This window comes from Rhineura floridana, chromosome 21 (assembly GCF_030035675.1).
Source record: "Rhineura floridana isolate rRhiFlo1 chromosome 21, rRhiFlo1.hap2, whole genome shotgun sequence".
In the NCBI taxonomy this organism is placed as follows: Eukaryota; Metazoa; Chordata; class Lepidosauria; order Squamata; family Rhineuridae; genus Rhineura; species Rhineura floridana.
The window spans coordinates 2,718,021-2,742,228 of NC_084500.1; the positions used below are offsets into that span (position 1 = coordinate 2,718,021).

At 49.8% G+C, this 24,208-nt stretch overlaps 1 protein-coding gene across 3 annotated transcripts in view; it reads left to right on the forward strand.

Moving 5' to 3' along the window:
* Positions 1 to 21,797, forward strand: part of AP2B1 (adaptor related protein complex 2 subunit beta 1) — a 69,940-nt gene extending 48,143 nt beyond the window's left edge. For 2 of the 3 annotated variants that reach the window (XM_061604734.1, XM_061604735.1), the window contains 5 exons: positions 1,327 to 1,456; positions 4,745 to 4,829; positions 6,170 to 6,256; positions 17,578 to 17,732; positions 18,043 to 21,797. In XM_061604734.1, the coding sequence (XP_061460718.1) occupies positions 1,327 to 1,456; positions 4,745 to 4,829; positions 6,170 to 6,256; positions 17,578 to 17,732; positions 18,043 to 18,117 (532 nt within the window). In that variant the 3' untranslated portion in view covers positions 18,118 to 21,797. Of the gene's footprint in view, positions 1 to 1,326; positions 1,457 to 4,744; positions 4,830 to 6,169; positions 6,257 to 12,944; positions 13,123 to 17,577; positions 17,733 to 18,042 lie in introns of those variants that run through there. The other variant, XM_061604736.1, reaches the window with a different exon arrangement.
* The last annotated feature ends 2,411 nt before the right edge of the window (positions 21,798 to 24,208 follow it).

The window sequence follows — 24,208 nt, forward strand, 5'->3', positions numbered from 1 at the left end:
ACCATATGAAAACCATCATATATCAACAATATGATCAATGAAGCCGCAAAATCAGTGCTGCAAAGCAATCTAATAATGACCACCAAGAGGTGGATAAAACAGGTAAATTTCTATTAGGTGGTGAACTCCCAACAACCACAAGGGCCTCCAGAAGGCAGGATTACCAAAACTGAGGCACCACTACCAGACTAGAGCCATTTAGTTTGTCTCCATATTCATCCTGCCTGGATCAACCCACCACTAACATCCTCTCAGTCTTCTCTCCCGGCAAAACAAAAGCCACTCTTCGGCCGAGGAGCCCAGGTGCACCTCTTTCCATCCTCCACAAAGGATGCCATTTCTCCACATTAACTAATACAGGTCGTTTGACCTCCTTGGCATTTAGGAAAAGGTTAACCACCTGTTCAGCGGTATATGAGACTGGATGGTATTCCATGCTAGTCCTACTCAAGAGTAGGCCCGATGAAGTTAATAGACATGACTAACTTAGGTTCGTTAATTTCAGTGGGTCTGTTTTGAATATCAGTTAACTGAATACAGCTCTTTATCCGATAAACAATGCGTTGCCAATCTTTCATCTGGACAACCCGGCAAAGCCGTCAGAAGAGGGTAAATTATACGATACCTCAAGTCGAAATAGAAATTACAGTATAAAAATATGTGTGTCAGAGATTCTCGCCTTACGGGGACGCAGTCTGTTTGGAAACGGGATTTGCACAAATCTGCTGTGGAGTAAAACGCTGTTGGTAAAACATTGAAACTCGCAAGTGTAAATGTTCCATGAGCCTGTATATTCTTGACAGGAATCAGATCAGAACTGGGCAGAATCCCATGAACCGTGGCACAGAAAAAGTTCTATTAACCAAAGAGTATAGATTTTGTCTGTCGATATATCATTGTTGGGTCAGAGCGTTGAGAGCTTATAGCTCAGGCGTTAAAAGGGATTCAAACACAGCTCCCATTGAACTGATTGTATGTTCCATCCTGCTTCTGCAGAAACCCGCATTTAAAACAAAAATCAACATGGAAGATTTGTATTTCAATGCACATTTGAATATGCATGTTATAATTTAATTTAAATACCTAATTGACATTGCTGTACGCCTTTCTAAACACAATTTATCCTAGAATACGCATCTTGAATGTATTTTGGCACCTTTTTTTAGCCAAGAATTGTAGCGGAAAAGGTGGAGGCAACTGAGCAGCATGGATCAGATCTGTTTGCATCAAAATTCATGGATGCTGAATTCCTCAAGCATCCGTATCATGCTCAAGCTTCTTTGGCTGAGCGTTTCACCTTCATTGTCTTCCTCTTTCTCCCCATAGCTTTGGGGTCATCCCAAGTACTCCGCTGGCCATCCACACTCCTCTGATGCCAAACCAGAGCATTGATGTCTCTCTTCCCCTTAACACCCTCGGACCAGTCATGAAAATGGAGCCTCTCAACAACCTCCAGGTATGAACCCTGCGATGAGTGGGGCAGTGTGTGTGTGGGGGGGGGAGGAAGACATAGGGGAAGAGACCTGGATGTGGGTTTAGGGTTAGGAAAGCAATGACGGTTGAATCCTCAAGCTTTTCGGCGATGCCTCTTTTATATGATGCATGGTCTGGGACAAGGAAGAGAGAGAAGCGTTTGTTTTTCTTCCCACTAGAATGGGAAAGCCAGCCTGGTGCCCTCCATATGATGTTGGACTCACAATTCCCATGAGTCCCTAACCAGCATTGCACAATAGTCAGCGACAGTGGGAGTTGGAGTCCAACAGCATCTGGAGGATGCACCCCATTGGCTACCACTGAACTAGAAACTGGGATTATCCAGTGAAATAGTTTGGCAGTATTCAGGACGTTCAAAAAAAGGATGTGTGGAATTCACTGCCTCTAGAAGCGAACTCCAGATTAGAAGGCTTTAAAGAGGATCAGACCTTCCAAGTCGGCTCGGGTGTAGTGCCAAGCCGTGGTTTCTACTAACCAGAGTTTGCCCTCCTAGCCATGGTTTCTGGTTCAGATGTCCAGGCAAGCCGTAGTTCCCTCTGTGGTATCCCAGACAGTGGTCTCTGAGGGTGAAGCAGCGCCCTAAACCAGAGCAGATGAAACATGAAAGCCTAGTTTGCCGAAACTGATTTGCAAGTCAGTTCGAACTCTCGTTTCAGTTCCTGGTTTGGCAGCCACTTGCAACTGTGGTTTGTTGGATGGTGTGAGCTCAAACAGTACGAGGGCCATAGCTCAGTGCAAGAGGAGCGCATGTTTTGCATGGGGAAGGTTCCAGGTTCAGTGTCTGGTGTATCTTCAGGTAGGGTTGGGAAAATCTGCAGAGCTGTTCCAGTCAGCATGTAGACAAGGGGTAGTCTGCACGACATCTTTCACATATTCTTGGCAGCAGTGGTGGTGAGGTGGGAGGATGAGAGGGGCGGTGGGCAGGGCCTAACGGGTGGGCAAGTAAGCAGCAGCAGAAAGGCCTTAAGGTATGTGGGGAGTGGGGGGAAGGTTTGGTGACCTGTGGGGTGGAGGAAGTGCAAGGGGATGCATGGCAAAGGGGATGGAGTAGTGGCTAGGAGGCGCCTGGCAGAGGGGGGAGGCCTTGGGGGTGCTGTATGGTGGGGTATAGGCGGGGTTGGCAAGCGAAGTGAGAAGGGGTGGCAGCCCCTAGTGGGGTGGGTGGGTGGGTGGTAGAGGGGTGCAGAAATTACTGGTCACTTGTAAACCCAGGGCAGCAGATGACAAAACGCTAAAAACATCATAAAACCAAACTTCTTTAAAAATCATAAAAACAAAACATCTTTAAAGAAAAGTTTTTTTAAAAAAAAAATCTTTTAAAAAATCCCAACACAGATGCAGACTGGGATAAGATCTGTACGTAAAAGGCTTGTTGAAAGAGGAAGGTCTTTAGCGGGCACTGAAAAGACGACGGATATTTAAAGGGAGAGATCTAGGCCGTAGGCAGCTTGGAGGCACACATCTCGAGAAGCGTTATGACCAGAAAAGCCAAGAGGGAAGACGTGGAGCCTGACTTCCAGGGTGTGTCCAACCGAAAAGCCCTTTGCAATCCTGGCGCTCGTCCAGCGGGCCGCTTCTCGCAACTGGAGACCTCCTGGAAGGGGCTGCCTTGCTGTCGGACCAGTCAAAAGCAGTTGTCACAAACCTGCCCTGTTGCCCGATTTTACGTTCCTGTTTAAGAGAGAGTGGCACGTGGGCTGCGATCTTTCTTGAGAGCGCTTACCCAGCAAGGCACGCAGCCCCTTCTGACTCAGCGCGTGCCGGCTGTATTGACGCTTGCCGACGCGGCCGGCTTTGGAACATTTTCTTCGTGCGGCTCGTTCAGTTGCTTTCCAGCCACCTGGCACTTGGCACCCTCTTAAGCACGGGGCTGTGCCAACGTAGGCTCACAAGTGCAGCTTGCAAGAGCTCTGCGGCGGGCACCCCCCCCCCCCCGCAAGGGTGGCAGGGCTCATCGGTTTTGCTGCTCGGCACGGGGTGCAGAAATTCAGCACTCTGAAATCCCAGCGCTGATTTCTTTGGCTGGGAGAGAAACTCCTTGCATAGGGTGGTGGGCAGGAGAGAGCTGTTCGAAGTAGGGGCAATAGGGAGGTGTGGGTGGTGAGAGTTTTACAGGGCAGAGGAAGAAAGGACCACGGTGCAAAGGGGAAGGGGCGTAGCTGGGTGGCAGAGCACCTGCCTTGCATGCGGAAGGTCCCATCTCCAGGTTGAGAGAGTCCCCTCCCTGAAGCCCTGGAGAGCCTCTGCTGCCAGTCAGTGTAGACAATACAGAGCTACATGGACCAGTGGCCCGACTCAGTCTAAGGCAGCTTTCTGCGTCCCTGGATGAGCACCCGAGAGTTCAGCGGGTGCCTTAATGCACATGCCGTGGGTTCCTGCCTGATGTTCACAGGGAGCGTAGCAAGGAGGTGGCGGAGCAGACAGGGGCAAGGCAGGGAGCCTTTGGAGAGACGCTCAGGGGCCGGGAAGAGGGGCCCAAAGGGCTGCCTGGGGCCTGAGGTCCCTCCTTTCTGCATTAAAAGCATCCGCTAAGGGGGAAGGTTCCTGTTTGCCTGGAGAGGCGCTGCCAATCAGAATGAATGAGCCGGTGGACTTGGTAGATGGCAGCCATCGACTCACTCCTCGTCTTCTCCCTTAAATGTGGGACAGTCTCCCAATGAGGGAGACCCTAATGGAGTTGCAAGAAGGCATCATCGAGATCTCTGAAGTGGGTTATACATCCCAACAGGAAGGAATCAATATTAAGATTTTTTTTAATGTTTTGGCCTTTATTTGCAACCCTGGACTCCTTTTGGGAGGAAGGGCGGGATAGAAATAACAATAACAATAATTCTACATACAAAACCAAATGCTACTACTGCTTCTACCACCAGCACTACTACTAAGATTATATTATTATATTCAATCAGTTCGAAGCTGGCCGAGAGGCCTGAAACTCGCCACACTTGCTCTCTAGTCTGCCTTGTGGGCAAAGTATTCTTAGGTCGCCCTCCAAATGTTGCTGGACTCTTAACTCATCAGCCCCAACAGTCCACGTGGCTAGCGGTCAAGTATGCCGTAGGAATATTAGAATATTTCCTGGACCACTTTCTGGTTCAAATTTTCCCAGGAAACCTCATCCCTGGTTCTATTGTAAATTTTAATTTCTGCATATCATGTCCTGGATTTCTCTCCAACCCCTTGAGAACTTTAGTTAGAGAAAAGGGCTGGAAATCATTTTCTATTTCTCGTCCTTTCTTTCTTCGGTCAGGTGGCTGTGAAGAACAACATCGATGTCTTCTACTTCAGCTGCCTGATCCCCCTCAATGTGCTTTTCGTAGAGGATGGCAAAATGGGTAAATGAAGCCTCTCTGTCATTTGACTTCAGGTAGAGGGGAACTGGGGCTGGTATCTTTTGCTGCTCCTAGATCCCGATATGTCTGGAGCAAGAGAAACAGGACAGGTGAAGAGGCAGCAGGACCCCCTTCAAGCGACCAGGCATGCGATCAACATTTATTAAATTTGGGTACTTCAAATACCACTTCACACTTGAAAGCAAATCCCAAAGCAGTTTGCAGTACCACAAATAAATGCAATAAAGTACAGCACAATTCCACATTTCCAAGCACCGCAGGACACTTAGATAAGGAGCAGAGCATGCAGTTAAGATACGCAGCGTCTAGTAAAACTATGCCCTGGAGGCAGTGATGGCCACAACTTGGATAGCTTTAAAAGAGGACTAGACAAATTAGTGGAGGAGAAGGCTCTCCGTGGCTACTAGCCCTGATGGCTGTGCTCTGTCCCCACGGTCGGAGGCGTTTTGGCTCTGAACGCCAGCTGCTGGGAATCGGAAGTGGGAAGAGTTGCCGTTGCGCCCAGTTCCCGCTTTTAGGCTTCCCACTGGGGCGTCTGGTTGGCCAATCTGAAGGTAGAATCCTAGACTAGATGGAGCGACTCCCTTACGAGGAAAGGTTGCAGCATTTGGGGCTTTTTAGTTTAGAGAAAAGGCGGGTCAGAGGAGACATGATAGAAGTGTATAAAATGATGCATGGCATTGAGAAAGTGGATAGAGAAAAGTTCTTCTCCCTCTCTCACAATACTAGAACTCGTGCACATTCAAAGAAGCTGAATGTTGGAAGATTCAGGACAGACAAAAGGAAGTACTTCTTTACTCAGCGTATAGTTAAACTATGGAATTTGCTCCCACAAGATGCAGTAATGGCCACCAGCTTGGACGGCTTTAAAAGAAGATTAGACAAATTCATGGAGGACAGGGCTATCAATGGCTACTAGCCATGATGGCTGTGCTCTGCCACCCTAGTCAGAGGCAGCATGCTTCTGAAAACCAGTTGCCGGAAGCCTCAGGAAGGGAGAGTGTTCTTGCACTCGGGTCCTGCTTGCGGGCTTCCCCCAGGCAGCTGGTTGGCCACTGTGAGAACAGGATGCTGGACTAGATGGGCCACTGGCCTGATCCAGCAGGCTCTTCTTATGTTCTTAAGGTATCCTCTTAAACATCAATATACATTTGAAACAACTAACATGTGGGGAGCATAAGAACTACTAGCGGATCCAAACGACAGGATTACGGCAGAGGCAACCGGCCCTACCCGCCTAATCCACAAGTGTGTATTTATAGGTGCACAGTGTTGGGATGTCTCAAAACAGCTCTTCTCTGTCTATATCTCCACCCCAACAGAACGCCAAGTTTTCCTCGCGACGTGGAAAGACATTCCTAATGAAAATGAACTTCAGTTCCAAATTAAAGAGTGCCACCTGAATGCTGGTGAGTAGATAATGCTAACTGGTCATTTTTTTGCAGATGTTTGATTTGTAAAACCCTTGCTTTAGGCCAGTGTTTCTTGACCGGCGTGCCTCCAGATGTTGTTGGACCACGATTCCCATCTTTCCTGGCCATTGGCAGTGCTGGCTGAGACTGATGGGAGTTGTGGTCCAACAACATCTGGAGGCGCACCGGTTGAGAAACACTGCTTTAGGCATTGCAAGAAACTACCGTTTTAGTTTGATCTAGCTTTCCCCACCACACGCACACATTGTTTTTTTTGTGGCTTTGTAGTGGGATTAACTCTCCACCTTCTGTGTCTCCTCGTAAGATTCACCACAGATTAGGGAGACAGAAGGCCCTAAGGCAAGAAGCTGGTCAGAAGGTCAGAGCAAAGCCAGAAGAGGCCAGACTGTGGGGGCAAGGCTCTCAGCAGCCACTGGCCGCGATGGCTGTTGTTGGAAACCGCAGGAGGGGGAGATCTGCTGCTGTGTCGTGTCCTGATTGTGGGCTTCCTGTTGGAGGATCTGGTTGGCCACTGTCAGAACAGGATGCTGGACTAGACGGGCCACTGGCCTGATCCAGCAGAGCTCTTCCTGTGGCTGTAAGAGTCCAGCCCAACCAGAAGCAGCAGAAAGGGTGTGGCAAAGCCACCGTGCGCCCAAAGATGTCTGATCGAGAGAGCGAACAAGGCCTCCTGACGGACAAATGGGGAGAGAAAGTCACAACAACGTTGCGGCCGGAGTCTCCTTCAGACCACCGAACCAAGGAGAGAGTGCGGGTGACACCAGGGCTGGCCCTGCTGTTAGGCAGATGTAGGCAACAGCTTCAGGCGACAGGATGCTGAGGGTGTGGCTGGACGGGGGGGGCATTCTTCCCTTCTGATTGCTGCCCTCAGATGCCTGGGGGTGGAGTGGGGCGGTGCCCTTTTGCCAGTGTCGAAGTTAGAGTGACCTGCCAGTCCAGTCAGCTGGTTGTGCATTTCTACCACCCCCTTCCTATGTTATTTTTCATGGCTTTGGTGCAACCTTAGCTCTCTATTTTCTGTGTCACCTTGTAAGAGTTTAGGGGGACGGGAGGAGAAAGGCAGCCCTCCAGACCTCGCTGTCTGAGCTGTCCCCCGGCTGCTTTCCCCCACTCGCTCCGCTCTGGGCACTCCTTCCTTGCTTTTCCCCAACCGGACTCTGTCCTGAGACTGTAACAATGCCGTCAGCCTGCCTGGCTGAGGGATGAGTATGGGGAGCCATAGAACCTCTGGCTTTTGGGTGGCTGCCTTCGGGACAAAGCTAAGAGTCGCCCATCCGCTTTTTGCCTCTGGCCTTGCATGCCACTGGCATGCAGACTCTGGGCGATTGCCCACAAAGGAATGCAGCCATTGGGCTGAAATGGGTCCTCCGCCTCTCCACATGTTTTAAATGGAGCATTCCAAACAGCATCGGTTATTGGTGGCGTTTGACGTTGTTTCTGTGCTGTCCTGTAAAGACTTCTCTGGGCGACCGACACCCACGAGTAGATCAGTCAGCTCCACCTGCCATTGAGCAAGGCAACAGCCGGTCCGCGTGCTTCAGCGCGCTCAAGGGGTGTTCCGCTAGCTCTAACGAACCAAACGTGTTTGATGCCATTAAATGAAACCTGGTTGGAACGGAAAGGGAAGGAGAAGGAGCCCAAATCAAGGGGGGGGGTCTGACCGTGGGACGCCATTCTCTTTTGCTGGCTTGCTCGCTGTGTCTGCCTTAACTACCACCATACTGAGGAAGAGGTGAAACTGGGTCTGGGAGACCCACACAGAGATCCGTTGAATGAATCTGTGGCGTTGGTGGACTGGAACTGGTCTCCAATCCACATGCGTGTTGTCTAGAACTGGGGATGATCCAGCAAAGCTGAATGGCAGGAGGTTCAGGTCTGAGAACAAGGAAGGAATTCTTCGCAGAGCCTCCTGGTGCAGTTGGACTTCAGCCGCCGTCAGTCTCGGGCAGCGTGGCCCAGCGGTCAGGGACAATGGCAGTTGGAGTCCCAGCAACATCTGGAGGGCACCACGTTGGCTACCTCTGAACTTCTGGAGCTCGCTGCCGTAAAAGGTAGCGCTGGCCAGGCACTCTGATGGCTTTTTAAAGGGATGGCACAGATCCATTTCGGACAATGAGGCTGTCCATGGCTACTGATGATGGCGACATACTATTGCCTCCGTTGTCGGATACCAGTTGTTGGAAGTCACAAGTGGGGAGAGCGGGCTTCCCGTTGGGGCCTCTGGTTGGCCACTGTGAGGAACAGGATGGCCACGGGCCCCATGCAGCAGCCAGGCTCTTCTTTACAACGTTAAATGCAGCTCTTGATCATTCGGCCAGATAGGCGGCCTAAAAATAAAATTGTATTATTGTTATTATCATTTGCATTAACCTACATTCCTTCCTATAATGCCTAACACTGACTCGGGCCGTCTAGCTCAGTGTTGTCTACCCTGACTGGCAGCAGCTCTTCAGGGGTTCAGATGGGGGTCTGTTCCAGCCCTACCTGGAGATGCCGGTGGAGGGATTGAACCTGGGGCCTTCTGCACGCAAAGCAGATCCCCTAACCCCTGAGCTGCTGCCTTTCCGCTTCCTGGAGATGCCGCTGTCTCCATTTCAGCCCGTCAGCCTGATCTCGAAACACAAGAAAGCAGAGAGTAGCAGGCGGAAGAGGCAGCCAAGCCGTCGTCTGTAATTGCTGTGGGGGCAAAGCGTCAGCCTCAGAGAAAGGGGAAGCCAGCCTGAACTGATAAAAGGCAACAGGAATCTTGTTTATCAGGCATGACCCACTTTCCAGGCTCTGCACAAGCTGAGTGAGACTGGCAGAATTTCCACACACGCCGTCGCTTCCTCCGTGACAGCTGGCTCTCCGAAAGGCTTTACCTCTCCACCGCAGTTTTCCCTTCTCTTTGATCTAAGGAGATGATCGCGGAGGGGAACCCTCAAAGGTTATTCATCACAGTGGCATGGAAGCAGGAACAAGGCGATTGACACTCCCGAAATTGGTGCTTTGTTCATGCCAGGATTCCTGTCCTTACATTTCCGTTTCCGTTTTTTTGTTTTTGTTTTAAATTAAGTTTCCAGTCCTTAAGCCCATTAAGATTGGCTTGAAAATGCATGAGCGATGAAATGTGAAATCTATGAAGTTCTATGATGCCGTCCCTGTGGATGGAACATCACAGCGCTGCTTAAGAAACATGGGGATGCTGCTGGACTCAGGGCTGATCAGCTGCCAGTTAGCTCAGCCCAAGAGTCAAGGATGATGGGAGATGTAGTCCAACAACATCGGCAGGGCCACAGGTTCAGCAACATCGGCAGGGCCGCAGGTTCCCTGTCCCTTAGGAGTCTGCCTTACACCAAATTAGAGCGTTGGTCCATCCAGCCCAGTGTTGTTGACCCTGACTGGCAGCAACTCTGGACTGAGCCTGTGACCTTCTGCGTGGAGAGACAACTGGGGGAAGGGGAACCACAGACTCTGGCTTAGTTCCAGCAGGGGCATCCCAAAGGCTTTGTGAGGAAACACGAGCTACAAGGTGAGCTTTTGGAAGGAATGGGAGAAGTGGTCTCCTGCTGTCTTTTCTGAGAGAGGGCTCTGGGCATAAGAGGTGGTAAGGGGCAACCCTTTGGGCTCCCATGCCAGAAGGAACAGCGATCACAGGCCAGGAATATATTGGGGTGAGGACAGTGAGGGAAAAGCCAGGCTGCCTGTGCGAGTCCCGTTTTGTGGGATTGCCTGTCGGGGCCAAACTCATTGCCCTCACCACCCGACAGATTCCCGACTGTTCCCTGTGCCCTTTTTCATCCCCACTTCCATGAGCTCCACCACACTTCAGAGGTGAGACCAGTGACAACTGGGGGGGGGGCTCTCTGTGCTCACCCCCTTTATGGAATGCCCTCCTGGGAGAGGACTGCCTGGTGAATGTTGGATGCATCAGCTCAGACCTTTCTGTTTCCCAGATTTTTTTAATGACGGTTTTGTGTGTGCCTGTATAATCTATATATCTGTAGACCCACATTCTGATCTATATGCACAGCACAGGCACGCGCTTAGATTTCCAGCGTTGCAAAAGATGCATCCAGGATTATTCTGTTTGTGCCCAGCATTCCTGGGAAGGAAAGTAAGCTTGCGGTTTTTATTTTATTTTAATATTACTTCTAGATGCCCAGTTTATTTGCAAGGGCGTAATTTTCGTTTTCTGTGCGTGGGTTAGGATTTTTTCCCCTTCCTTTTTTCGTACTTCAGTGACACCCTCCTTCCAACAGCTGCTCTGTCCCAACCGCTTCTCTTGTTTGACTTAAAAAAAACAACAGTGCTGCACTTCACAATTACCATCACACACAAAAAGAAAAGGGCCTGCGGTTTAAAAAGTAGGGGGTGGATCACACAAATAGTAGGCCCCAGGAGGTGTCGAAGTCACCGGATGCTCAACACCCTTCCCTGCCTTCCGCTCCGTTTGGGGGCCTCTTGGCCAATTGATAACAAGTTGCCGACTTTTCTGCGCTGCCCCCCAAGTGCTGCCGCCCCCCGTTCAAGCCTCCAAGGGTGACTAAGCTCTTGAAGCATGTCAGCAAGCCGCACATGTAACAATTAAGTCAACAGCAGCAGCGCAGCCCCTTTGTGTTTGCTTAACAGCTGGGGGGTTCTTTTGCACATGTCAAAAGAACTTCATCGAGCATTAGCTAGGGCGGCCGAGGGTCTATTTAAAGCGCCGTCGCAGCGAGAGCGGAGGATGGCGGCAAATGGGGCTGAGGGTTTTGTTTTTCCTCATTGTGTTCGCTCCGAGGCTTCGGAACGCCCTCCTGCAAGTAGGGCGTCAGTGCCCCCCCCCCGATCATGCTCCGGCAAGGGACATGCCCGCATCGACGCTTGGAGGAGGTGGTAATGGAAGAAGCTCGACCCCAGAGGCAACGCAGGATAAGCAAGAGTCTGTTGACCAGAGCAAAGCACAGTGCTTAGTTAAACTATGGAATTCATTCCCCAGAGGAGGTGGTGATGGCCGCCAGCTTGGATGGCTTTAAGGGAGGTGTAAAGAAACAGAAGGTTTATGTAACTTTAAAGTTGACAAGAATACCTCGGCACAGTCACTGACCAAAAGGGAGACAATAGTCAAGAAATCAGAAGAAGGCTAGGACTGGGGAGGGCAGCTATGAGAGAACTAGAAAAGGTCCTCAAATGCAAAGATGGATCACTGAACACCAAAGTCAGGATCATTCAGACCATGGTATTCCCGATCTCTATGTATGGGTGTGAAAGTTGGACAGTGAAAAAAGCTGATAAGAGGAAAATAAACTCATTTGAAATGTGGTGTTGGAGGAGAGCTTTGCGCATACCATAGACTGCGAAAAAGACAAATAATTGGGTGTTGGAACAAATCAAACTGGAACTATCACTAGAAGCTAAAATGATGAAACTGAGGTTACCATACTTTGGAAACATAATGAGAAGACATGATTCATTAGAAAAGATAATAATGCTGGGAAAAACAGAAGGAAGTAGAAAAAGAGGAAGGCCGAACGAGATTGATTGATTCCATAAAGGAAGCCACAGACTTACAAGATCTGAACAGCGTGGTTCATGACAGATGCTCTTGGAGGTCACTGATTCATAGGGTCGCCATAAGTCGTAATCATATAACAACAGCAAAACAAATTCATGGAGGGTAAGGCTATTGATGGCTGCTAGCCATGATGGCTACACTCTGCCTCCACTGCTAGCGACAGTATGCTTCCAAATACCAGTTGCTAGCAACCACGGTAGGGAAGAGTTGCTGTTGTGCTCGGGCCCTGATTACGGGCTTCGCCTAATGGGCATCTGTTTGGCCCCTGGGAGAACAAGTGCTGGATTGGAGGGCCACTCGCCTGATCCAGCAGGCTCTGCTTACGTTCTTCAGAGTGCAGTCCAGCCGGAGGCAGCAGAAAGGGAATGGCAAAGGCACCACGCCCCCCCAAAACGTCTAATCAAGAGAATGAACAAGGCTTCTGGATGAACAAACGGAGAGAGAATGTGATGAAGCAAGACTGAACTTGTCAGTGTCGCTGGCTCCTGGGTGTGGCACGGAGAGGTGCCGTCTTGACTGTTGCCTCAGGCCGCAAAAATGTCTTGGGATGGTCCTGGGTGGCCAATTTCAGAGGTTTTAGGGAAAGAAGAATGAGTTGGAAGCTGGGGGCAGTGTTTTGGCGGCCTGTCCCCGTCTGAGGGAAGAAGACGGGCCACAAAGCCCACCCATACACTCACCCAGCCGTGTCACCTGTGCATTTTGGCTCTTCCCCTCCCAGAGCTGTCTCCTCAGAGGCTATTCCAGCCGCTCTCTCTTTAGATTAATTACGTAGCTTTGGTGTTTTCCTCTTCCCTCCTCGTCGCCCTTTTCTTTGGGGTCATGCCTATGAGACCGTGTGAAGTTGTGGGCAGGGGCGGCCGCTGTCTTGCCTTTAATCTCGGTGCGGCGCTTAGTACATTTTAAGCGCTTTTAAAGCATTTAAAGTTGTTCTGTTGGGAAACAGCCGTCGCGAAGCATGGAATCTCCAGCAAATGCCTGGTATGCCTTGCTGACGGTATCCTCTTTCAGGAGATGGAGGAAGGTAGCGGCGCCGGGATTGGGTTAGGTTTAGAGCCTTATTCTCCAGATATAGGTTGTTTTTGTAGAACTTGCGGTTTCCCCCAGCTTGCAATGTCTCCCTCTTTGCAGCTTTGGTTGTCCGAACAGATTGCTGTTTTACAAACCCGGTGCCGATACGCAGGCTGGTACAGAAGAGGGAGACTGGAGACCACACTGTCTTCGCACGCTCGAGTGCTTTTTTGCGGGGCTGCAATGGGCCCTTCCACTCTGACATGGATCGGAGGATGTAGAGTTGTGTAGGCACCAGCCTCCTACGCAAAGGTAAAATTTACCTTGGTTGCTCCACTTGGCTCTCTCCCATCAGTGGCCACATTGCCCAGAAGAGAATGCATCCCTTGCACCGAAGCAGGAACACTTCACATACATCTCCCCCCCCCCCCCGCACCCTGGAATTTAAGCGATTGGCGCCTTCCAGGCCTTGGGCAGCGGTCCGCCCGTGATCTCTTGCGCTGGCCTGGAACAGCTCCAAGAAACGGTGGCCTCCATTCAAACTATCAAACGAGGAGAGGTGTGCTCCCCACATGGGCAACGATGAGAAGTCTTGCCCCCATGCGTGTGGGCATTCAGATTCTGCTGTCACAAACGCCGGATGCTGCAACCTGCACATGGTGCGTATGCTTGAATCGATTCCACACACACCCCATACTTTATTCTCCAAGGTGGGTTTTTGCGTGTGTAACGCCTTCTGGGTTTGCCAGCCGGGAGTCCTACAGGGCACTGGTACTCCCCCTTTGGCTGCTGGAGTTTTCGCTCATCCGCCTCTCTGGCTTCTGAGGTTTCTGTAGACGCTACCCATGCAGTTTCCAGCATTTCCTCGCAGCCATGACAACTGTGAACCTTTCCTTTTCTTCTTCTTCAATGAATGCAGAGATTCTCAGGAAGCGTTATTTCTCATTCAGTGGCTTCCCCACTCACCTGCTTGCACCCCTGCATGACTTGTAGCGTGCCCCCATCCCAGGATATCATCCTAAATTAGGGGTAGAGAACCTTTCTGCAGCCTGAGGGCCACATTCTCTTGTGGGCAATCTTCTGGGGGCTGAATGTCATTGGTGGGCAGGGCCAGAGGGAAAAGTGGGTGGAGCATGATGTGCCTGCCACCTTTTCTACAATAATGATAATAAATAAGTAAATATAAGCTACATTCTAGCCATGCAAAAGGGCAGTGGTTTGTGGACATATAGAGAGAGACACACACACACAAATCTCTCCATCATTTCATTTAGATATATATATCTCCTTAGCGGATAAGAGAAAAATCAACTCATTCGAAATGTGGTGTTGGAGGAGAGCTTTGCGGATACCATGGACCACGAAAAAGACAAATAATTGGATGTTGGAACAAATTAAACGAGAACTGTCACTAGAAACTAAAATGATGAAAGTGAGGTGATCATACTTTGGACACATAAGAAGACAAGATTCACTAGAAAAGACAATAAAGCTGGGAAAAACAGAAGGGAGTAGAAAAAGAGGAAGGCCAAACAAGAGATGGATTGATTCCATAAAGGAAGCCACAGACCTGAACTTACAAGATCTGAACAGGGTGGTTCATGACAGATGCTCTTGGAGGTAACTGATTCATAGGGTCGCCATAAGTCATAGTCGACTTGGAGGCACATAACAACAGAATATCTCCTTTCAGGCAAGCAAGAGGTGATTGATTGATTGATTGATTGATTGATTGATTGATTGATAGATAGATAGTTAGTTAGTTAGTTAGTTAGTTAGTTAGTTAGTTAGTTTTGAAAACAACAAACTGAACTTCACCCAAGCTTGCTCTGGATCCTTGTAAGGATTCTGTTAATCACCTAAAAATATATATGCACGTAATATATATATATATATTATATATATGGGCTCCTGCTGGCAGGAAGGGTGGGATATAAATCAAATAATAAATAAATAAAATAATATATATATTATATATATATATAAATTAACTTTTTATGAAGTTTTTTCCCCACCAGAAGTAATATTATATCTTAAACATTCAAAGCGTCCCCCACCAGTGAAGTTTAAAAAGATTTTGCATCAAGTGCAGCAGTTAACAGCCAGATACAGAACTGTGATGACGATCCAGCCTCAAAACCCTGAGATAATGAATATCCCGTAAAGATGTTAACATACTCTGTGCGACCAAGGATTCAAAAGAAACGAAGGAAAGAGAAGAAAAAAATGTCTCCAGAGATGGGCCAGGGCTGTCAATGGAGTTTGGCCCATGAGGCATTATGTGAACAAATTCTGTAAATCTCCACTGCACAAAAACCCAATTATCTTTCTTTTGTAACTCCACAGACTATTAATTTTTGAGTGAATTTTTCCATAAGGGCTGATTGCCATGCTCTTGGATGCCATTCCTGTACATGATCCCCCTCTTGAAACGTTTCCAGTGTTGCGCTTCTGCCAACAAGAGGCTGATCAATTCCTTACGATGCAAGCAGCATTATCACAGTTCAGGGACGTGTCCCAGCCAGGCCAATAGCACTCCAGGAGGGTGTGGCCTCTGGGAGTGGGTGTGGCTTGGAGCTAGTCCCAAGGGCCAAATAGAGAGGTCTGGAGGGCCGCATTTGCCCTTGTCCTGAGATTCCTCACTTCTGTCCTCAACTGTGGCATGTTACGAGTGCCGATGCAATGTTGGGACTAGACTTTTAGAACTGGCACAAGCCGCTGGCGAATCGGCAACTCTGATGTGTCGTCTTTCTGCCCATTCCCCCGCTCCCACTGCTTTTGGTGACGTCTTGGCACCCTTTGGGGCCACTCGGAGCAAGTGCCTGTTTATGAAAGCGGCCCCCATCACGTGGGCCCGAGGCGTTCTACCGTGTGTGTGGCACTGCCAGGAGATGTTGCTTAGCAACCTTGCTTGTTCCTGCTGAAGGTGACATCAGCTTTGGCATGCAAGGACCGAAAAAGTGGAGTTTGGGAGGAGGGTGCTGGCTGGCATCACTCCCCGCGAATGCAAGGGAAGAACCCCAACTCCCCAAAGGATGCGCTCCATAGTAAAATAGGATATAGGTAAATTGAGTGTGCTAGGCACTGGACAGGATGTGGAAATGACGAAACCTCTGCCCCGTATAGCACCTCAACTTTCAGTCACCCTTTCGTGCCGTTTACCTGTAAAATCTTTTTCGGCCCCCCAGGTATTGAAAGGGAGCTTTATTTGCCTGTGTTTTCTTTCCATAGCTATTCTTTTGTGGGAGCGTTTTTAAGGACGGGTTATTGTCTTATTATTATTTCATTGCTGATATAAATGAACAAATAAATACAGTTGATGCTATTCTCTGTTTATTTTATCTCTCTATTTATATCCCACCCTTCCCGAAGGAGCCCAGCGCGGCAAACGGGAACAAAACAATCTCACAAAAGGAAAAACATACTAAAAACAGTTTTAAAACATTCCAAAAACACACACACACATCTTAAAAAACAGTCTCCCAACATTCTTGCTAGGCTGTCAGAACCTTCTGCCTAGCTGGCAATTTCAAAAGCACATCCTGATTTTTTTTTAAAAAAGATAAACCCTATAAATAGTGGTGTAGTGGCTGGTGTAGAGAGACAGCATGCACGCACACACAATATTACCCGTTGTAAAGTAAGGTGTCTGTGAGTTTGCGAATGAAGTGTGTTTGCGGAACAATCATTATATAAGCAGGGGGTCCTGGCCTAGGTTTGGGGAGTCAGCTTTTGCAAGGTTGTCGTGCCCTTGTGGGGTAGGCTTGATGGGACTTCCACCACCCCCTCCAAAGCCCTGTTATTCCAACCTCCTGTGTTGCATTTTGAGGTTGGGGAGGGCTGGGCTGATCGCTGTCCATGGCACATTTCCTGGGAGAAAGTTCTGTAGGGCCCTGGAAAGCAATAGGCACTGGGGTGTCCCTGTTTCCACAGCAACTAAGGGCGGGCAAGGGAAGCCCATCGGATTGTGAATCTGGGGTGTGTTTGTGTGTAAATGAACCTTGCGTGACCTCTTCAGCCAGCTCTCCCAGAATCTAGCAGGGGGAGCGGGCATTGCTCTGGTCAACATGGCAGCCTCTTCCAAATCCGGCATTTGGGGAATCGAGGTTTCCTATGCTGCATCCAGCATGGTGTCCGGAGATCGGGGTGTTGCAAAATATGGCAGTTAAGGAAGAGTTGCCTGTTCAGAAGAGCTCCAAGAAAGGGAGGCTGGCAAGGAGCGCATTGGAGTTTTTCTCAGAAGTTTAACAACACTCAGCATTGAGGGGGTTGGCCTTGATGGCCTTAAAGGCCCCTTCCAACTCTACTGTTCTATGATTCTAACACCCGCACATTTCGAGGGCAAGCTCTTTATGTCTCTGAACACCGGAGAAGGGCTTAGCGGACCTAGCATGTAACCGGCATACTGGTTTAGTTCCTAATGCTGATGCAAGGATGTTATGTTAGTGTTTATTTCTAGGCCGCCTTTCGGCCAAAAAGGCCCTCAAGACGGCTTACACACCAATAGAAAAACATAAATGCAAAGGATGGGAAAGCTTTGGCCCTCTGGCTGTTGCTGGATTCCCAGCTCCCGTCGGCCCTAGCCCAGCGTGGCTGATGATCAGGGTTGTGCTCTAATGACATCCGGAGGGTCACGGTTTCCTGTTGAAGCTTCCAGACCTGTCCCTGTAGAGCACATTAACGGTATCGCTTATCGGTTTGGGCGCTTAACGTGACCTAACGAGGCTTCTTTCTCGTCTGCCCTTCTGCAAAGACACCGTCTCCAGCAAGCTCCAGAACAACAACATCTACACTATCGCCAAGAGGAACGTGGAAGGGCAGGACATGCTGTACCAGTCGCTGAAGCTCACCAACGGCATCTGGATTCTGGCCGAGTTGCGCATTCAGCCGGGGAACCCCAACTACACGGTAAGGCCCCTCCCGGCGAGGGCCACCCCGACTGGAGGTATAGGGCAGAGGATCTGGCGCATGCAGCTCCGTCCTCCAGCGCCTCACTGTTGCCCCCTTGACATCTGCCGCCTCAGGCAGCTGTCTCGCTCTCCCTAACGGTAGAGCCGGCCCCGTCTCTGGGGAAAACGGGCATAAGGATTTGCCCTCTGATTTGTTACCCTGGCTTTGGGAAGCAGGGAGGACTTGGAAACCTTCCTTTGCAATCTTCTTGCACTCCCTCCTCCTTGAAATAAACCAAAATCCCCCTCCCTCTGCTTTTCTCCCACAGCTGTCTCTGAAATGCCGAGCTCCTGAAGTGTCCCAGTATGTCTACCAGGTCTACGACGCCATTTTGAAAAACTAACTCCCCGGAGGAGGCGACGCCGGCCTCACCAGGCAGGGAATCGGGACGGGGCCAAACTCCCAGGCACTCTTGCCACCACCGCCAACCTCCCATTTGTCGGCGTAGGCCAAGAACACTCTTGACGCGGGAAAAGCAGCTCTCTGTGTTGTGTCTAAAACCTCGGCGTGCCGTGCTGAGGCGAAACCAAGGTAGCGAGTAGTGTCCACGTTGCCGGTACCAGTAGAGGGATGTCCCATTTGATACTTTTAGCATCTGTGAGAAGTTTGTAACCACTTATTTTATTTTTGCACCGCCCATTTCCCCCTCGCCAGTCCCATGCCATGTCTTGTTCATCCGTTCCTGTGGGGCTTCTCCATCTCGTGCCAATGCTCTGCATTTTCTTGAACCACTGAAGGCCTCTAGTTGACATTTTATAACATGCAGGCTCCTTTTTAAACACTGCAGACACACGCGCTCCGTCTCTGCCCAGCTGGAGGAAAAACACACACTGCACTTTATGCTTTTGTATTGTGTACTTCTGATGATGATTATATATATTTTCTTTTTGCAATTAACCCAAGCAAATGAGGTGAAAGGAGGGGGTACCTGAATCAGACCAGCTCTGTGAGTCTTATAGAGGGGAAAAACACTGAGAATTTATGTGATTTGGTCTGGGGGGGGGGTCACATTTGGCACTAGTTGAAACTCATTCCCTCCCCCCTTGAATGTGATGTTCCCTCTCCCCATCCACCAGCCCCAAACATTGCAGTCTTTGTGGGTACATGAGCCTTTCAGTGAAACCAAAGCCGTGTTAAATGGCAGCTGCGATGGGCTTTGTTTGCTGGTAGCCCCCAGGCAGCGGAGCCTAGTGGCTCCAGTGTCCGTAGGGCAGTGAATCTGTTCCAGGTTTTAGTCTGAACTGTCAAGGAGCTGCCCGGAAGGCTGCAACCTCAGGTTCCAGCACCTTGGACAGCTCCTTGCAAGTTCGGACAGAAACCCGGAGGGGATTCGCTGCCCCGCTGACACCAGAACCACCCATCTCTGCTGGCCACCAGGAGATGTGAAAGGCGTCGGGGCGGCCAGGCTGCTGGTGCCCCCTCCTGACATCTTCCCAGATGCGTTTCATGCATGCACACTCCTTTCTAGGGCTGCTGATGCGGCGGTCCGTCGCATGCATGACATCATTAGGAAACGGGGCAGGCAGAACCGTAGAGGAAGCGTAGCGGGCAGAAGAAGCTGCGGGCTGTTTCATCCAGCTTCTTCCTCTTCTCCGCCACCCCTTCCCTCTCCAGTTTTTAGTCCAGACTTTGCTAGAGCAGGAGTAGCCAATCTCTAGCACTGGCTCAAGGGCAATCGCCACAAGAGCCGCCTCCTTGGGTACGGTTGAGATAGGGCCCCCTTGGGAGGCAGCCAGTTCACACCACTAGCGTCTGAATCGGGGCTGGGAATCCTCCGCATGTTCTGGGGACTCCAGCTCCCATTAGCCCCCAGCCAGCACAGCCGGTGGGCAGAGGGCAGCATAGCTTTCCTGCCCCGACCTGCATGCAACCCATGACTGCGATATGAGATGACTTTCCTTCCCGCGCCTCTATGGCCACGTTCACACGGTACATTTATTCCACTGTTATTCCATTTTAAACAGTCATGGTTTCCCCCAAAGAATCCTGGGAAGTGCAGTTTGTGAAGGGTGCTGAGAGTTGTTAGGGAAGCCATAGTCCCCTTACAGGCCGGCAGTTCCCAGAGTTCTCTGGGGAAAAGGACTGACAAACTACTCAGAGAATTGTAGCTGTGTGAGGAGAATAGGGGTCTCCTAGCAACTCTCGGCACCCTTCACAAACTACACTTCCCAGGATTCTTTGGGGGAAACCGTAACTGTTTAAAGTGGAATAATAGTGGAATAAATGTACAGTGTGGATGTGGCTTATGTTTAACCGACCTCCTCCTCGCCGCCCACCTGCCGTTCCCTCTTGTGCCCCTCAGTTGGCTGCCCCCTTTCCTTGGCCTCACGTCTGCGTGCCCTCAGAGCATGTGCAGGGTCAAAGCAGTGCGTGCCCAGCCTTCAGCGGTTCCTTCCGCTCTCCCTCAGAAGGGCCGACACGCCTTCTCTTCCTTCCACCAGACACGGGAACAGAAGAGGCACTGGAATCGCCTTGAAGCGCCGAGGGAAAGGGGTGGCAGTGGAGGAGCCACTGCCTCGCTCCACCCCACCTCGGATGCTGAGTGAGCCGGCTGGTGCTTCCATGGCCCTCAATCCCAGAGAAAGATCCACGTCAAAGCATGTTCGGCGACGGGAAAGCTTTTTATTCATTGGAACGGAGCTGGATGCTGGAGTCATCATGGGCCCAAGAATTGCGTCACTAGCCCTATTTTTTTTAAAAAAACGGGGCCACAACCTTCACAGGGGAAACAACCTTCACAGGGCGCTCTGTGTGCCAAGCGCGACTCCCTTGGGCCACATTCACTCAATACGTTTATTCCGGTTTAAACAGTCTTGCTTTCCCCAGAGAATCCTGGGGAGTGTAGTCAGAATGACAATTCCCAGAGATGTTTAAGAGCCAATCCCTCTTCCCAGGGAACTCTGGGAATTGTCACTCCTATTGGGGGTCTCCTAACAACTCTCGCCCCCCTTCACAAACTACCCTTCCCAGGATTCTCTGGGGGAAGCCAGAACTGAGGTGGAATAAATGTGTCCCGTGAATGTGGTTCTGGCCCCAGCATGCTCCACACTGAAACGCGGGAGCTGAGCTTCCCATGGGAGGCAGCGTCAGCCCATGGGAATAGTTCACATCTCCTGCTTTGGCCACTTGCCAAAGCTCTAGAAGCCATGGCTGTAAGTCAGGCCTGCTCAAACAAGTCACACAGCAGCCCCCCAGAAGCTCAATGAGTGCACTTCTGTCACCTGCCTCTGACTGCGCAAGCCGTGTGTGTGAGGAGGGGGTAATTGCAGCCAGCAAACTTCCTTTGGCCCTATTTCCGTGGCAAAAGGCAACACGGGTTTACGCACCACAGCATCTCTCAAACAGGAGACTAAATGGAGCAGAAGATTTGGGGAGCTAGCTCAAGACTGTCGGGGGTTGGGCTTCTCCTGTTTGGCCTCAAAGTTTCACTGCGTGGGGACCCGCAAATCCGTGCCGATGAGCGGTGTGAGCCTGCGCACCGAGGATCTCCTTCCACACACCCCTGAGCCCAACAGAGCAAGAAATACCCATGTGATGTTTCTGCCCCTCAGTAAGGTGGTAAAGGAATTCAGAGTGTCCTGAACAACCACTTCCTTGGCCTTTTTTTTTTGGGGGGGGGAGGGAATGAACTGATTTGACCACATGGAGACCATGTCATGGGGAGTTGTGAAATACTTGAGATAAGGTGGAGACGCAGAAAATAGAACGATCTTGTAATGTTTCCACCTGGGAGTCGATGGGGCACAACAGCATGCCTTGGCTGCTTTCAGAAGACTACAGTGAAACAAAATGGCAGGCGGAGGCCACATACCTGCTGGAGATGCCCACCCAACCCTGTTTGTGTTCTCTGTGTGTGTGTGTGTGTGTGTGCTGGGTCTTGTGCCGTGTCATTTTGTCTGCATGCTGTGAAGTGGAGGGGTCTTGGTTTTGCTCAGAATCGCTGCATTCGGAGACGTTCGACTGTGGGAAGTGGGGTGGATTTACGCTTTGCCTTGTATCATCAATAAATGTCATTTACACGGACTGGGCTGCCTGCAGTGGAGTTTCTTCAGGAAGAGAATGGAATGACTCCAAGGTTGTGGGGCATGGCACTGGGGGGGGTGTTGTTAGGATCCCTGCCTTCTCTGGGTCTGTGGTAGCCCACGTCCAATCTCGACTGAAGTGGCACGAGTCAAACCAAGGAGGGGCAACATCTTCAGACGTCGCTGGACTTCTGTCCCAGACAGCGTGGTCAGGGTTGATAGGCGCTGGAGTCTAGCAACATCTGCAAGGCCGCAGGTTTCTCATTCCTCAGTTAAACATTTGTTCAGTGCCCACTGTAGATAGCTATTGGCCCAGACTGAATTGACTGCTTCCCATATCTCTCTTACGCACATTTTGTGCATGTTTGGGGGAGGGCAGGGAGAGTGCCTTGCCTCCCTACACATTTGGTGCACTTGGGGATGAATATAGCTCAGCGGTAGAGCATTTGCTTGGCATGCAGAAGGTCCCAAGTTCAATCCTCAACGGCATCTCCAAGTAGCAGGGCTGGGGGAAAGATGGCTGCCTGAAACCCTGCAGAGCCACTGCCGGTCAGTGTGGATGATACTGAGCTAGCTGGAGCAATGGCCTGACTCTATATAACACAGCTTCTTGCATTCCTCATTAAATCAGCCCTTCCTTCAGAACCATGAGGACTAGAATCTTTATTTAATTGATGCCCCATCCTTCCTCCCAGGAGGAGCCCAGGGCGGCAAACAAAAGCCCTAAAAGCAATCCAAAAAACATCTTGAAAACAAAAACTTTAAAACCTATTCAGACACCTTTAAAAACGTTAAATCTTAAATGTATTTTTAGATTTGTATTGCATTGAGATCCAATGTGGTGTAGTGGTTAGAGCAGCCTTTCCCAACCAGTGTGCCTCCAGATGTTGTTGGACCACAACTCCCATCTCTCCTGACCAATGGCAGTGCTGAGGCTGATGGGAGTTGTGGTCCAACAACATCTGGAGGCACGCTGGTTGGGAAACGCTGGGTTAGAGTGTTGGACTACAACCTGGGAGACCAGGGTTCGAATCCCCACACAGCCACAAAGCTCACTGGGTGACCTTGGGTCAGTCACTGCCTCTCAGCCTCAGAGGGAGGCAATGGTAAACCCCCTCTGAATACCACTTACCATGAAAACCCTATTCATAGGGTCGTCGTAAGTCGGGATCAACTTGAAGGCAGTCCATAGTTTTATACCACCTTAATATTTTATATGAGTGGGCATGGCCTATGAATATTTTTTATAAATAAATGAACCAAACCCACCAATCCCCAAAAGGTCAAGTCTCACTTAAAAAAAATAAAATAAATGGGTTCAGAAGTCTTGAGCGTGAAGATGGGCTTCATAAGCTGCGCCGCATTGGGGACCCCAGATATAATTAACATTGTCAGAAGATGCAGGAAGTTAGGACTTCTCATCATTGATGGAGGCTTGGCTTGGTCAGCTTCAGTATAAAGATTGCAGCTGAGAATTGCAAAATATTTTGGTCGGTTGAAATCCAGAAAATGCCCAAAGAGATTCTTTCTTGCGTGATTAGTGCAGCAAGTAGATTGCCTTCTGCTAAATACTGAGGTCAGGAACTACCATAGAAGACGGAGAAAACAAAATTAATGTGTTTTCCTAGCCAAATTATCTCGCTGTGTAAGATCCAAAGATGGCAAATGACAATGCCACTAATTTATTTTGAAAAGGACTGCAAGTGTAGCCCATGATTATGACTTCACTGCAAACCAATTGTGTGTGTACTTTGGAAAATGCAATGACGACGATTCAGATTGGGAACTTGGCAGATTTCATCCACAAGCTTAGATCGGTTTTGTTCCAGACCCCTTTAAGTTAGGAGAGTCTAGATATTGCAGCTTGAGGGAGTGGTGCTGAGAATCAAATAATTCTGAAGGTATTCTTCTTCTGAATGTGGAGGCTCTATTTTAGCTACCCTGGCTAATTTCTGAGCTGCCCTTCATCCAACAGTTCCAGAGAGAGGTATACCTAGAGTGTGAATAAAACTGTCCACACAACATGTGAATACAATTTCTGAGCAAAATTTCAACCAGCAATAAATAAGATTAAAACACAGGCTAAAAACACAAAACTGCAGAACTGAGATCGAAGACCCCTGGGCTTAGTTTGGCACCGAGAAGATTGTAGCAGATGTGTCTTGTTGGAGAGCCTATGGAAAAGGCCATTTCCTTTGTGACTACACAGAGGACCTTGGGCAGCAGTGTCAACAGAAGATTCCAAGGCAGGGTCACCAACATGGTGCCTCTGGGCACCAATGTGCCCACCAGTACCTCCTATGAATTCTATGAAAGTTCTCCATAAATCCCCCCTCAAAAATCAGGCTTGGTCTCTCCTACATTTGCATCCCTTAAATATTCCCACATCCCATTGGATTGGACATCTTCCCT